Source organism: Delphinus delphis, chromosome 8 (genome assembly GCF_949987515.2).
Source record: "Delphinus delphis chromosome 8, mDelDel1.2, whole genome shotgun sequence".
NCBI classification, from domain to species: domain Eukaryota; kingdom Metazoa; phylum Chordata; class Mammalia; order Artiodactyla; family Delphinidae; genus Delphinus; species Delphinus delphis.
In genome coordinates, this window is record NC_082690.1 from 28,147,796 (window position 1) to 28,162,159 (window position 14,364).

The window sequence follows — 14,364 nt, forward strand, 5'->3', positions numbered from 1 at the left end:
ACTCACAAGGGGGCGGAATTCCAGGGCACTAACCCGGAACGGTTTGGGACTCGCGTTCCTTTGTGAGGAACACCTAGGGCGGGCCCTCTGCCAGAATGGCAGTATCCTCCGGGCCAATGGACGAACCTCGTTAAACGAGCGGCAGCCGCGCCAGCCAATGGCTTGGCGGCAGGAGGCGGGCGAAGTCAGTGGGCGGGGAATTAATGAAGCGTCTTTTTGCCACCCCACCCCCACACACCCCAGAGGCGAGCGTGGGGAGGTTCCGCCAGCGTCGTAGGTGAGCTGTTGCGTTGTGGAGGAGGTTGCTAGGGAAGTGGAGGCTCCGCGGCCGGTGGTTGCTAGCGTGGCAGCGTCAGGTAGCTGCCCCCCCGCTGCCGGCTCTGGACCTGGCCCTGCGGCGTAGCAGACTACGACGTTCAGGAGAAATACCAGTCGCAGCTGCTGCCTGACCTGGGAGGGTAGGGAGGGCCCAAGCCGCTGAAACAAGGCTGCGAAGGTTTTTCGGCCGCCCAGTCGCGACTCTAATTTAATATGCGGAGCGGGGACTCTTCCAGTTTGCCCCACATCCTACCAGGTGCAGCCATTGCTCTGTGGCAGAGTCGTGGGCGCGCCCCCTACTACTGACCTCCCAGGAATTCAGCCTTCCTGGATTCTCCCAAGGGGAGCTGCTCCAAAGGAAGAGGTGGGGAGTGAGAGGTATTTTATTAATATGATAACCGGCGACACTTAAGTAAACTTTAATCATTTACCTATCACAGCTTATAGAGAAGAGCGTCCTATTCGGCAGGAAGGTTAATTTCCTCTAAGAATATGGTGGCGACTGTGGGGTGCGGGGTTGGTGGGAGGTGGGGAGCACACTTCCAAGAGGATTGGGGTGGGGGTTGGGGGAAGTTTGTAGATTTTGTGATGTTTTTCTTCTTGAACAGCCTAATGAGTTTACCAAAAAAAAATTTTGGACCCAGAATTTACTGCCTGATTTAACTCAGACCTCTTACTTCTGTCTTATCATGCAATATTTAGGAACTTCATTCTTAAGTATTAGTCCTTGAAAAAAATTGCCCAGGTATAATATGCCATTGGTGGTACACCATCTTCACAAGGATTACCTAAGTGAACTACTTATACCTATTTCCAACCAGGAAAGAATTATTGTGAAATGGGATTTCAGGAAAATGGCTGTTCTCTGTGATTGGGCATGGAAGAACTAAGAATTTTTAGAGGTTGCAACTACTAAATTCCCTTTTGTAAAGATAGGGAAGAAAACCAATATGAAAGGGATAGTGTTTGACATCTAAAATGGCATCTTTTCATATTTTGTGAGGTGTTTAGCCCCAGCACCAAGAATATGTGCCTGCTACATAGTAGGAGTTTGATAAATATTTGAGTAAATTATTGGGTAATGGATGATGAAAATCTAAGCTGTTACATGAGTACCAAAATGTAAAGGAGAAGAGAGAAAAAAGAAATTCCTGGAAACATAGCTTAGTTTCTTTTCATGCAAGCATAGCTACCAAATTTCAACTCGTTTGCTTTGATTTGGGTACTGTCTTAACACTAATCAGATGTCAAAGATTTTCACACACTTAAGCCATGACTGACTGGAAATCTAAGATACATATTGTTGTGAATTTCAGTGAGCTAAAAAATGTGTGTTAAAGTGCATTTTGTTGAGTTCCCTGATAGTCTAGTGGTTAGGGTTCCGCGCTTTTACTGCTGTGACCCAAGATTCCCTGGTCAGGGAACTCCGCAAGCTGTGCCTCCCGGCCAAACATTTAAAAAAATTAAAAAATAAAGTGCACTTTGTCAATGAAATAGTTCATCAGTTTAGCATAGAACAGTCAGGGACAAAGGGATACCACTTTTGTAGGATAGAGATATGGAGTTACAAATTGTTGGGGGGTGGAAACAGGATATGCACATAAAAGCAACTGCTGCCAAAATTTTAAGAGTGTATTGACTCAAGCATAGTTTTAGAAGGATTGTTATTTTTATCATTACAAAATTGATCTCAGACTCTAAGAGCAGCAAAATCTGATTATGGGTTTCTGCCTAAATTAGGATTCTCTTGACAACTGCAGTCATTGTTTATTATTATGCACTTGTATTTTGCATGTTATAGTTTGTATATTATTACAGTAACATTGCCTCCATATAAAAGGTATGTTGCTTGAATTTCAAAAATATGTGAATTTTCACTGATATATTTGCCTCTTATAGTAAGTTTTTTAGCAAAGAATAAGTTCTTACAAGCCAACATTAAAGATTTGCTGACATTTGGCCCCAGCCTAGCTATCCAACTTTGATTCCTGATACTTCTGCCATTTATTACTGCCCCTCATTATTATATTTGTTTAAGACCCAAATCAAGTGCTAATTCCTTTTCACAACCTCCCTTGATCCCACCAAAGATTTCTCCTTCTGAACACCCAGGGTATTTTGTTAATAACTTCTCTTGTTGCACTTTTCTTACATTCACATTATTCATTGAGTAAAGAAATATTCACTTACTATGTCTAGACTATACTAGGAAATGGATAATAGCTGGTATTTGTTAAGGGCTTATTATATCCTACATATTATAAGCTTCTTGACTGGATTATCTCATTTAATCCTCAAAACATCGTGAGTATTATTCTATTTTTCCCATTTATAAATTAGGAAATAAGTTTAAAAGGTTAAGTAATTTGCTTAAGATCACAGAGCTTCTAAGTGGTGGAATTAATATATAAGCCTAGGTAGTCCGTATTCAAACTTGACATTTACAGTCTCCATTAAAATTTTTTCATGTAAATTTTATGCGTATATGTTTTACTAAATTATAAATTATTTGATAGAAATAATATATTCATCTTTGATCCCTTATTGCGCCTAATGTAAAGTAAGTGATTATAATATAGCCTGATAGTGGAAGCATGTAGCAGGGACATTAGATTTAGATTAATGGAACAATGAAGGTGCTGAGGATGAGTAGTCACTGGCCAGATAAAAGAGCAAAGACCATGGGAATTGGGAGCATGTGCCAAAGGAATACATGTATGATAGTCCTAAGGTAGGGGTCATGAAAGCTAGAACTGGGCTGTCCAATACAGTAGCCAATAGGCATATATTGCTATTGAGCACTTGAAGTATGGCTAGTCCAAAATACTCACTGGATTTTGAAGACTTAGTAGAAAAAAAGAATGTAAAATGTCTCGATTGTTTTTATATTGTTTAAATATTGAAGTAATAATATTTTGGTATATTAGTTTAAATAAAATATATCGTAATTAATTTTTACCTGTTTTTCTTTACTTTTTTTAATGTGGCTACTAGAGGATTTAAAATTATATATGTGACTGTCATATTTGTATGGGACAGCACTGGTCTAGAATTTAGAGGAATTTCAGAATGACATACTGTGTGTGCCCATACTGACGTGTATTGGAGAGGGTGGGTTGGGAAAGTATGTTTGGGGTTAGTATTGGAGGTGATAAAATTGGCAAAGGTAGATACGAATATATATAGGTAGGACTCAGGGTTTGTAATAGGGAGAGAGAGAGAAAGACTAGGGAGAGTAAATTTACCTCCGAAATGTGTACAAAGCCTTTGAAAGGTTTTAAGCACTCAATACATATTTGTTGAATGAAGCATTGTGTCTTAATCGCTCAGTCTTAATGGATGTTTCCAATGTATACTCCTAGTTCAATGCTAATTCTAATAAAGATATGGGTAGCTGTCTAAAGACTTAAAAGAAAGTTTGGTTCTCTAACGAGAGCAGTCCATTTCTACTTAAGTCTAAATTGACTTAGCTTGTATTCCTTTGATGTATTCCCAACACATAGGAGTGTGAATTGGTTCTTACAATTAGACATATTCCTCTTCCACCTAACATGACTTTCTCCTGGGCATATTTTTCCAAAAAGAGTCCAGCTTTGTCTGTTGTTGCAAGTCTTGTGGCAGATGAAGCCTTAATGATCTCTGAAGGGAAATTTCTTAGCAGCTACAACATTTGCACTCCATCTTGCCTCTCAGTACACATTTGAGCAAGTCGACTTTTAACACTGATTCTCTAGCGGGGTGCTTCTCAATCCTGGCTGCAAATGAGAATCACCTGGAGAAGATTTTTTTAACTTTATTGAAGAATAATTGGTAAATATAATTGTATATGTTTAAAATATACAGCATGATGATCGATATACATAATACATTATGGAATGATTACCAAGATAGAGATAATTAACACATCCATCATCTCACATAGTTAACTCTGTGTGTGTGTATGTGTTGAGAATGCTTAATATCTGCTAGAGCACTTTTTAAACTCCCAATGCCTAGCAGTATTTTAAGATTGTTTTAATTGCTCAGAGATAGGGACTGGTTATAAGTATTTTTTAAAAGCTCCCTAGGTGATTTTGATGTGCTGTAGATCTGTACTAATATATGCTATTGAGTTCTTAGAATGTGTTTAGTACAAAATGAGATGTGCTCTAATTGTAAAATATACACTGGATTCAAAGACTTAGTAGCAAAACAAGAATGGAAACTCCCTCATTAATCATTTTTACATCGACCATATATTGGAAAGATAATATATTGAACTTACGGGGTTAAATATGTTAAAATTAATTCTACAATTTTTTTGGTTTTGTTTCATTTTTGCTTTTCTGAGGCCACTAGAAGATTTTAAATTACATGTGTGGATCCCTATTTCTGTTGGTGTAGTCCAAGGACCAGCAACATCGGCATCATTTGGGAATCTGTCAGAAATGTAGAATCACTGGTCCCACTCCAGACCTACTGAATCAGAATCTCATTTTAATAAGCGCTCCAGATGATTCAAATACGTAAGGTTTGAGAGACAACATCTTTAGAATTTTTTCAATTTCATAATTTTTCTTCATTTTTTGTTGATTATTTTTCATTGTAGAGGGTGGTAAGTTTTTACATTCATGATTTCCTCTTTGTCTCTTCATTTGTCCTTTAGAATCATTCATATACATCTCATTTTTCTGTTTTCAATTTTCCTTTCATTTTCTTATAATTTAACATCTTCAACAGTCACTGCTTTTTTTTTTTTTTTTTTTTTTTTTTTTTTGGTGGTACGCAGGCCTCTCACTGTTGTGGCCTCTCGCGTTGCGGAGCACGGGCTCCGGATGCTCAGGCTCAGTGGCCATGGCTCATGGGCCCAGCCGCTCTGCGGCATGTGGGATCTTCCCGGACCGGGGCATGAACCCGTGTCCCCTGCATCGGCAGGCGGACTCTCAACCACTGCGCCACCAGGGAAGCCCAGTCACTGCTTTTTAAATTAATGAATGGAATTAATATGCATTCATGTAATATGTGTAATATATAATGTTTCATAAATACATCTGTACTTTTATATTCATATGATTTTCTGGAAAACATCTCAAGAAATTATTAATATCAATTACACTGGTGGTGGAGAGAGATTTTCACTTAATTTTGTTGCTTTATTTAGGTTCTCTAACCATACCTATGTATTTTACTGTTTTTTTTTTTTAAGTCAACAGAGATTTGTGGGTATTGGGTTTATGGAACTTTAAAAAGTGTATTTTTCTGTAATAAAAATTCCTCATAAATATATTTTTAATATAATGTTAATCATCTCAAAGTAAAATGAAACAGATGTGCTCTAGGCAAACAAACAGCTCTGTGATTGAGACAAACGACTGTATACATGATCCCTAGAACTGGTGGTTGGTGGTGGACAGAGTGAGTGAACCTGTTGTAGAGCATAGCATGTTCTGTCTATAAATGTTCCTAAGTTGAAAACTGAGCTTCTGTGAGTATGTACACACACATAGACATATGTACACATTCCTTTTCTGGTTTTGTTGGCTTGCATTAACATAGTAAAATGTTGTGCTAAGCCATATTCATACTTTAATTGGGCATCATATTCCATTATGTAGCTGTAGTATAGCTTATTCATCTAATCCCTTATTGATGAATATTTATATTTTTACCATGCTTCTACCTTTTAAATATGACAGTGCTTTTTAAATGGTTCAAGAAGCTATTTAAATGGTCTGAAACATTCTGTATCTTTTGGAAACAAAAAGTCTTCCTTAATGCATTGTAAGTAATTTGATATGGAATTTGATGTAACTTTAGCAATCTTCTATTTTTAAGGACATCTAACCTGCTGATTTCATTTTTTAAATATGTCTTTGATAACCTGCTCATCATTGGTTCATACTGCCTAAGTAGTAACATAGCCTATTTATTTAAAATTTCCTTTCAGAATTTTGTATAACTTGTTAACTGTTATATTCTTTGGCATAGTTATAGGGTAGGTAGTTTATCTAAAGTCTTCACTTAATCTCACAAACTGCTTCTTGCCTATATTGACTTGAGCTGCCTTTTCCTTTTAAACATAACGCTTTGCCCATAGCAGTTTCAGTTTTGCTAGCTGACCTTACTTGAGTTATTTTCCATTTCATTTTCTGCTCTCTTTCCCATCCCTCACTCACTGCCTTATTTTAAGTTGTATTTTTACCTCCTTCTGTTTGTTAGGCACAGTGTTATGTGTTCAGGATACTGCCTTTGGAGCAGGTGGGCTACCATCTTCCAGCTCCTCATAGGGGTGGAGCAAATGGTAGAGGAAGGAGAAAGTCAAGTTTGACTGCAGTAATTCCTTGAAATATGCCACAACCACAACATAGGTACTAAAGAGAAGTATATTTGGGCTGGTTTAATAATGTGTAAATCAGTTAGGTTCAGTTCCTTTTTTGTGTTGCTTATAAATATAGTATTTCATGAGTATTCTTCAGTTGCCTCTAGAGAAAAGCAGAATACTTGCCCAGCCCAATTGATAACTTGAATTACATAAGGAATGTTAGGTCAGTGCTAATTAAATGTGATCCTCTAAAATTACAAGTCTTCTAGAATGTTCACTAAACTGTTGTGGGATCAGATGTTAAAACATTGCATTTTCTTAATTTTTATTAGGTAATATTTGAAATATGCAAAAATCATGTAGCTTTAAGTGTGCTAGTAAACTAACTCCCTGACCACTCAAAAGAAAAATGTTCTAGTTTGTAACATTTATCCAGTTCTATGTTATAAATACTGCCATCTTGGCCAGTTTCTATTTCCAAATATGACATTACTGAATGTGGAGTTGGGAAGAGATGTGCACAATGACCTTTGCCAGCTCACATCAGCAGGCTCCAATATACCACTAATGTTATAAAGCATAATGATAAAGACCCACAGACCTACCACTTGACCTACGAACTAGAACAATACCAATATTATTGTGGCCTTTCTGTTTCCTATGTCAAAATTATTTAAAGATTTGCCTTTCGTGCAATAGTAGTAAACCTAATTTGTTAACTGTGTTCCAGGAACTATTCCATATTTTACTAAAACCTTTAATCCTTACAGTATCTCTATGAAGTAATAATATTATTTTACAAGTGGAATTGCACATAGGGAATTTAAATTAGGCCACACAGCTAGGAAGTGGCAGAGTCAGGATTCTAACCCAGGCAGTCTGACTGCAGAACGTGTGCTCATAACCATTACACTACACTACCTCTTTTGATGATATATTTTTTTAATAGATCTTTATTGGAGTATAATTGCTTCACAATACTGTGTTAGTTTCTGTTGTACAACAAAGTGAATCAGCCATATGTGTACATATGTCCCCATATCCCCTCCCTCTTGAGCCTCCCTCCCATCCTCCCTATCCCACCCACCCCTCTAGGTCATTGCAAAGCACTGAGCTGATCTCCCTGTGCTATGCTGCTGCTTTCCACTAGCTAACTATTTTACATTCGGTAGTGTATATATGTCGATGCTACTCTCACTTCACCCCAGCTTCCCCCTCCTGCCCCATGTCCTCAAGTCCATTCTCTATGTCTGTGTCTTTATTCCCGCCCTGCCACTAGGTTCATCAGTACTATTTTATTTTTTATTTTTTTTTTTTTAGATTCCACAGATATGTGTTAGCATACGGTATTTGTTTTTCTCTTTCTGACTTACTTCACTCTGTATGACGGACTCTAGGTCCATCCACCTCACTACAAATAACTCAATTTTGTTTCTTTTTATGGCTGAGTAATATTCTATTGTATATATGTGCCACATCTTCTTTATCCATTTATCTGTTGATGGACACTTACGTTGCTTCCATGTCCTGGTTATTGTAAATAGTGCTGCAGTGAACATTGTGGTACATGTCTCTTTTTGAATTATGGTTTTTGTATGAATATGTTTCCTTATATTCTAGTGACAAGAGGCTTATATTTGACTATAAAGGCAGGATTTGCCTAGGGCAAGATCAAAAGTGCTGCCACTGATGATACATTCTTATTTAGTGGATTCAATTTTATTATTAAATGTCTCAAGAAATTTTGGAAGTCTGCTTTAGGCATAGTTTGCTGCAATCTTTTTTTGTTTTTGCATGCTTTGCCCTTTTTGTGGATGTATGAAATTGACAATGATTTCTTGAGAGTTTATTTTCTACTCTTTTGAACTTTTAGTTCTCTCTAGTCTCCATTTCAGCAGCAAGTGGCAGTTCAGGAGATGGTTATTCTACATCAGAGGTTAGAAACAAAATGACATAGTGGTGGGTATGTTTTTGGTGATGTTATTAGATACACAGTTGAAAAAGATTACTGGAAACTTGAAAAGGAAAAAATGCATAGAAGTTTAGTGAAATCTTAATAAAAATTACCTTTTTATTAGAGTTTAGAAATAAGGGATTTGCATCCACTTTTAAGTCCTAGAGAGAAGAGGCTCAAACAGTGATAGAAAAGATTAGTGCATTTTCTGATTAAATTTAGTTAGCCTTACTCAGTTGATGTATTTTTGCTTCAGTAGAAAATACTATTTATATTTTTAATTACAAGAGAAAAATTTTTCACTCTAATAAAAATTTTAAACTGGCAGATATTAAAGTTTTTAAGAGAAGAAACCATGGTAGAGTGAAACATAACTGGTTGAAACTTCGGAGGGTTTTTCTGCCTATATACAGAAGTTTATCCAAACCTTCCACATAGATAAGGATCTGTTCTTTTTGAAAATTTTCTACTAAAAGGCATCTCAAAACTTAGCAGCACATTTCTAAGATCTAGCTATCACAAGCTGCTAATAAAGTAGAAGGAGATGTGGCCTAAGGGAGCCTGAATTTATATCCAAGTTCGGTCATTTAACTAGCCATGTAATGTGCAAATTATTCAATTTGCCTGAATCTTGTCGTATAAATACAAATGATGGTATCTCGCATTCAGTGCTGTGGTGGGGATTAAATGACAGGACATGGAACTTAATGGATATTTGGTATTTTTTTCTTTGTATTGGCAGGAAATGTGGACCTTAACAGCCTCATCCCAACCCTCTCATTTTGTAAGCAAGGGAAAAAAATCGGCTCTGTAGCAGTGATCAGTATGTGAATTAGAAGTCATAAACCATGGTTTGTTTATATATCCCTTACTCTTTCTGAGCCCTTGTCCCCATTACATACTTTTAAAAATCTCTTTTCCAAGAAAAAGACCCATTCAATATCTTTTCCAGTTTGCTAGTGTGCCTTCCCATAATGCAAAGGCTAGATAGCAGAAAAACTACATTTCTCAGCTATTGTATTGAGGATTTGGATGTGCTTTAGATTCCACCAAACAGATGCACTATTTATAAGACTCGAAATCAGAGTCTGTAAGAGAATCAGGTGTGTGAAGCATTTGTTTCACTGGTGTGAGTCAGCCCCATGGTTTTCAAACTTTAGCATGTATTAGAATCATCTGGAAGACTTATTGAAACACACATTGCTGGATCTTGCCCCCAGAGTTCCTTATTCAAATGGTCTGGGGTGGGGCCTGAAAAGTTTACCTTTCTAGCAAGTTTCAGGTACACCCTCTTTCAGAGTCTAAATTTTTTTGCTTTTTGACATCCCAAACTAATGGTCATTTTGGCAGGTTGACTCATTTATTCATTCAAAAAGTATGCCTGCCATATGCCAGGATCTCTGCTAGACTCTGGGGACGTGATGGTGAGTAGAAATGTTGCTGTCCTCATGAAACTTCTGTTGAAATAGGAGAGACATTCTTAGTTGTATGTTAGCACAAGTGTAACATTTAGATGAAGACAAGGAGTAATTTGACTTGTCAGCAAAGGCATCACTGAGGAGCAGATGTCTAATCTGCAAGTTGAAGGATGAGGAGGAATTAAGTAGGCTAGGCAGGGAACAATCCATTTCCTAGGCAGAGGGAAAAGCGTGTGCAGAAGCCCTAAACTGGGAAAGGGACTGACAAGAATGGGTGACTGAAAGAGGCCTTTGTAGTTAGAGTAGAAAGGATGAATTTGGGAGAGTAGAGTAGAAGTAGGGAGCAAGTCAAGAGTGAATACTGTCAATTAGTTCGGAACCATTACAGCAGCCTAGGTGAGAGAAAACGGTATCTTGGACTGTGGTAATGCTGGCAGAGACACAAATATAGTCAGTTTTGAGCCATATTTAGAGGTCTTTTGTTTTTTTAATTATATAGCTTATTGGGTTGAAGTACATTGCAGAAGTTGCAGGTTGATTGATTTTTACTTTTTTCTCTTTAGGAATCATCCATCCTGCCTGTGCTATTGGATGAATGGAAAACTCTGATTTAAACAAAGTACTAACAAGGAATTGTCCTTGATTTCTGTACTTCGTAGCATTCCTCAGAATTCTTTTTACATCTTTTCTTACTGTAAAAACTGCATTTAAGTTAGAAAATGAAGCAATTGAAAAGGAAAAGGAAAAGCAATTTCAGTGTACAAGAAACTCAGACCCTTTTGAAAGAAATTACAAAAAGGAAAGAAGTCATTTTTTCCAAGCAGCTCAATACAACAATTAATGTGATGAAGCGAATGGCTTGGGAGGAGATTGCACAGTGTGTGAATGCTGTAGGAGAAGGAGAACAGAGAACAGGGACAGAAGTGAAAAGGAGGTACCTTGACTGGCGAGCACTTATGAAGAGAAAGAGGATGAAGGCAAACATTAAGCTAGTTGGTTCGGGGTTTCCCCTTCCCACATCCGATTTAGATGATTCTCTCACTGAAGAGATAGATGAAAAGATTGGATTCCGAAATGATACAAATTTTGATTGGCAAAATGTGGCAGATTTCAGGGATGCAGGTGGATCCTTAACTGAGGTCAAAGTGGAAGAGGAAGAAAGAGATCCACAGAGTCCTGAAGTAAGTATTAGCCTGTGTGAACCCTCTTTTTATTTCTCCATTTCTGATATGAAAGTTTATTATAGACCAGGAACAGTTAAGAAATGCCCAGATTTTCAAGCTAACTTAAAAATAGTACATAACAAAGTCATTCCATTTTTTTCCATCTTAATATCATCAATCTCTTTCTTTTCACCTAAATATACTTCTCTTAATTATATATATTAATGATGTCAGGTAATAGTAAATATTTTTCAAAATTCAAAGTAAATGGTTTTGTGTGCTCAAACAATACAGAAAGCTTTTAAGAAATTCTTAGACAAATTAACAACCATGAAGTATAAATAAATACTGAGAACTACTTTTCTCTTTTAGTTTGAGATTGAAGAGGAAGAAGAAATGTTGTCATCAGTCATACCGGATTCCAGGAGGGAAAGTGAACTTCCTGATTTCCCCCACATTGATGAGTTTTTTACTCTGAATTCAACACCATCTAGGTCTGCATATGATGAGCCCCATTTGCTTGTAAACATAGAGAAACAGAAACTAGAATTGGAAAAACGACGGCTTGATATTGAGGCTGAAAGACTGCAGGTAGAGAAGGAACGCCTACAGATTGAGAAAGAGAGGCTGCGACAGTTAGACATGGAGCATGAGCGGCTTCAGCTGGAGAAGGAGCGGCTGCAGATTGAAAGAGAGAGGTTGAGGTTACAGATAGTCACCTCAGAGAAACCATCTTTGGAAAATGAACTTGGTCAAGGAGAAAAGTCCGTATATCAACCACAGGATATAGAAACAGAGAAGTTAAAACTTGAGAGAGAACGCTTGCAACTAGAAAAAGATAGGCTGCAGTTTTTAAAATTTGAATCAGAGAAGCTGCAGATTGAAAAGGAGCGCTTACAAGTAGAGAAAGAGAGACTACGAATGCAGAAGGAAGGACACTTGCAGTGATCTATCTAGATCTCCATTTATCAATCGTTTGTAAACCATAGGCTTAGATAATATAAAAACGGTAGCAGGATTAGCTGTATTTTTTTTTTCCTGTTTAGTATTAGTATTTTCAGGGCTTCCCTGGTGGCGCAGTGGTTGAGAGTCCACCTGCCGATGCAGGGGACATGGGTTTGTGCCCCGGTCCGGGAAGATCCCACATGCCGCGGAGCGGCTGGGCCCGTGAGCCATGGCCGCTGATCCTGCGCGTCCAGAGCCTGTGCTCCACAACGGGAGAGGCCACAACAGTGAGAGGCCTGCGTACTGCAAAAAAAAAAAAAAAAAAAAAATTGGTGTTTTCAATAGGAAAAAGATAGTTATTTGTGGGTAATTATATGCTTAAGTAGTATATTGTATAAAAACTATGTGCCCTTGCATAAACAGTATAGCAAAAACTATTGTGCTATACTCTTTAAATTAGTAAAATTACATAGTCTTGTCTAATCTGTGCACTCAGAGTTTACAATTATGTCTGTAAAATTCTAGCTCAATAGTTCTCAACTGGGGGTGACTTTGGCTCCCAAAAGATACTTGGCAGTGTCTGGAGACATTTTTGGTTGTCAAAACTGGGCAGTGGGGCATGTTGCTACTGGCATGTAATAAGGAGAGACCAGGGATGCCTACATCCTGCAATGCACAGGACAGCCCCCCACAAAAAAGAATGATCCAACCCAAAATGTCAACATTGCTGAGGTTGAGAAACCCTGTCCTAGCCTGACTGAGCACCTCTTCAGCTTTGTTTCAGTTTCAGAATATTAAAACCTCAGATATTTATGTGGGAGTTACTTAAATGGCCCAGAACTTTAACTATGAAACATTACTGTGTAGTATATTGAATATAGAAAGTAATGAAGATTATAGGTATTTTATTCATATGTTTCCATCTGTAAATAACGTGAGTCAGAAAACAATGTAGGGAACATCAGAGATTGTCTAAAGTGGGTCACTTTGAAAAGCAGTTCATTCGTCTAGCTATTGATGCTTTAGATACCACGCACACTTTTTAAGCTTTAGTTAGTTACCCTTTCTTCTTTGACTTCATTGTCTTAGTTTAGACAAAAATTTTCATTTCAGACATGTACTGAAATCTTAATGTAAGTGGTTGAAGCTAGTAAAAATGTTACCAATTTAAAAATGGTACCCGTAGTCAATGAGCTTGAACTCGGTAAGTGGTAATTTGATTTTTAAAATAGATAATAGCTATTTGGAACTGGGAGTGGGGGTGGGGGGAGAATGTCCTTGTATCCAATAGTAATGATGATGGTGATGAAATAATGATAGTAGCTGTGTGTTTTGAATTAGGGAATCACTGCACACTACCTGACCTAATCTGTAGAAAACTGAGAGTAGTATCTATTATTATTCCTGAATCTGAGGCTTAGAAGTCATACAGTGTATAAATGGCTAATTTCATATATCATGATGTATTTTGTCTTTGCTCCTCCCTGTGCAACAAAGTATGTATCTTTAGTCCCTTTGGTATTTATTCTGAGACCAAGGGCTTGCTTAATTTGGTGATTTGCCTTCAGTCCCCTGAAGGTACTTCTTCCACAATCCAGGTGATTCTAATGCACACTAAAGTTGAGAATCACTGCACGAGATCACTTTGTATTTTCCCATTTCCAGAGCTGATATGTAGCCTTAGTATATCTCTTCTATTGACAGGTACTACCTTGATTCTGCATTTGGTCCTTGTTAATTTAAGAATGTCTTGAAACCATATGTGACATTTGAGTATGGGTATATAAGGAAAAAATATACTTCTTCTTAGTTACCTTGACTTTGAAATAGTGTTATTTTTCTATAACTGAAATAAATGCTTCTACCATAAAAATAAAATTTGCCTATACTAACTATGTGAACGTTTATCATTTCAAGTGATGCTCAGTGATGAGGGTTGAGGTTGTGAAGCCTGGAAAAGAGCTTTATCATGGTGAGTGGGGGAAAGGGGCCTAAACATTTGTGTTAGACATTGTGCTATGTGCTTTTTTATACATTATTTTATTTGTTTCTCAAAACAATCCTGAGCTAAGTCATGTTAGCCCTACTTTTATAAGAAAGGAAATAGTGCCTCAGAATACTTGAAAAATGATATGCCAATACTGACCCAAGATTTTAGCATAAGAGCTCTAAGGAGAAGGAGTATTGAAAGTTTGTAGGTGTAATTATAAGTATTGTAGCTTGGTCACTTGCTACTTGTGAAAGTCATTTAATTTACTCTGTGAT

General features: G+C 37.4%; 1 protein-coding gene across 3 annotated transcripts in view; it reads left to right on the forward strand.

Moving 5' to 3' along the window:
* The first annotated feature begins 249 nt into the window (after nucleotides 1-249).
* MSANTD4 (Myb/SANT DNA binding domain containing 4 with coiled-coils) overlaps nucleotides 250-14,364 on the forward strand; it is a 37,847-nt gene continuing 23,732 nt past the window's right edge. The window contains exons 1-4 of one of the 3 annotated variants that reach the window (XM_069540914.1): nucleotides 250-277; nucleotides 10,555-11,172; nucleotides 11,527-13,303; nucleotides 14,017-14,071. In XM_069540914.1, the coding sequence (XP_069397015.1) occupies nucleotides 10,711-11,172; nucleotides 11,527-12,102 (1,038 nt within the window). In that variant the 5' untranslated portion in view covers nucleotides 250-277; nucleotides 10,555-10,710 and the 3' untranslated portion in view covers nucleotides 12,103-13,303; nucleotides 14,017-14,071. Of the gene's footprint in view, nucleotides 278-9,963; nucleotides 9,998-10,554; nucleotides 11,173-11,526; nucleotides 14,072-14,364 lie in introns of those variants that run through there. The other 2 variants (XM_060018027.1, XM_060018028.1) reach the window with 2 other exon arrangements.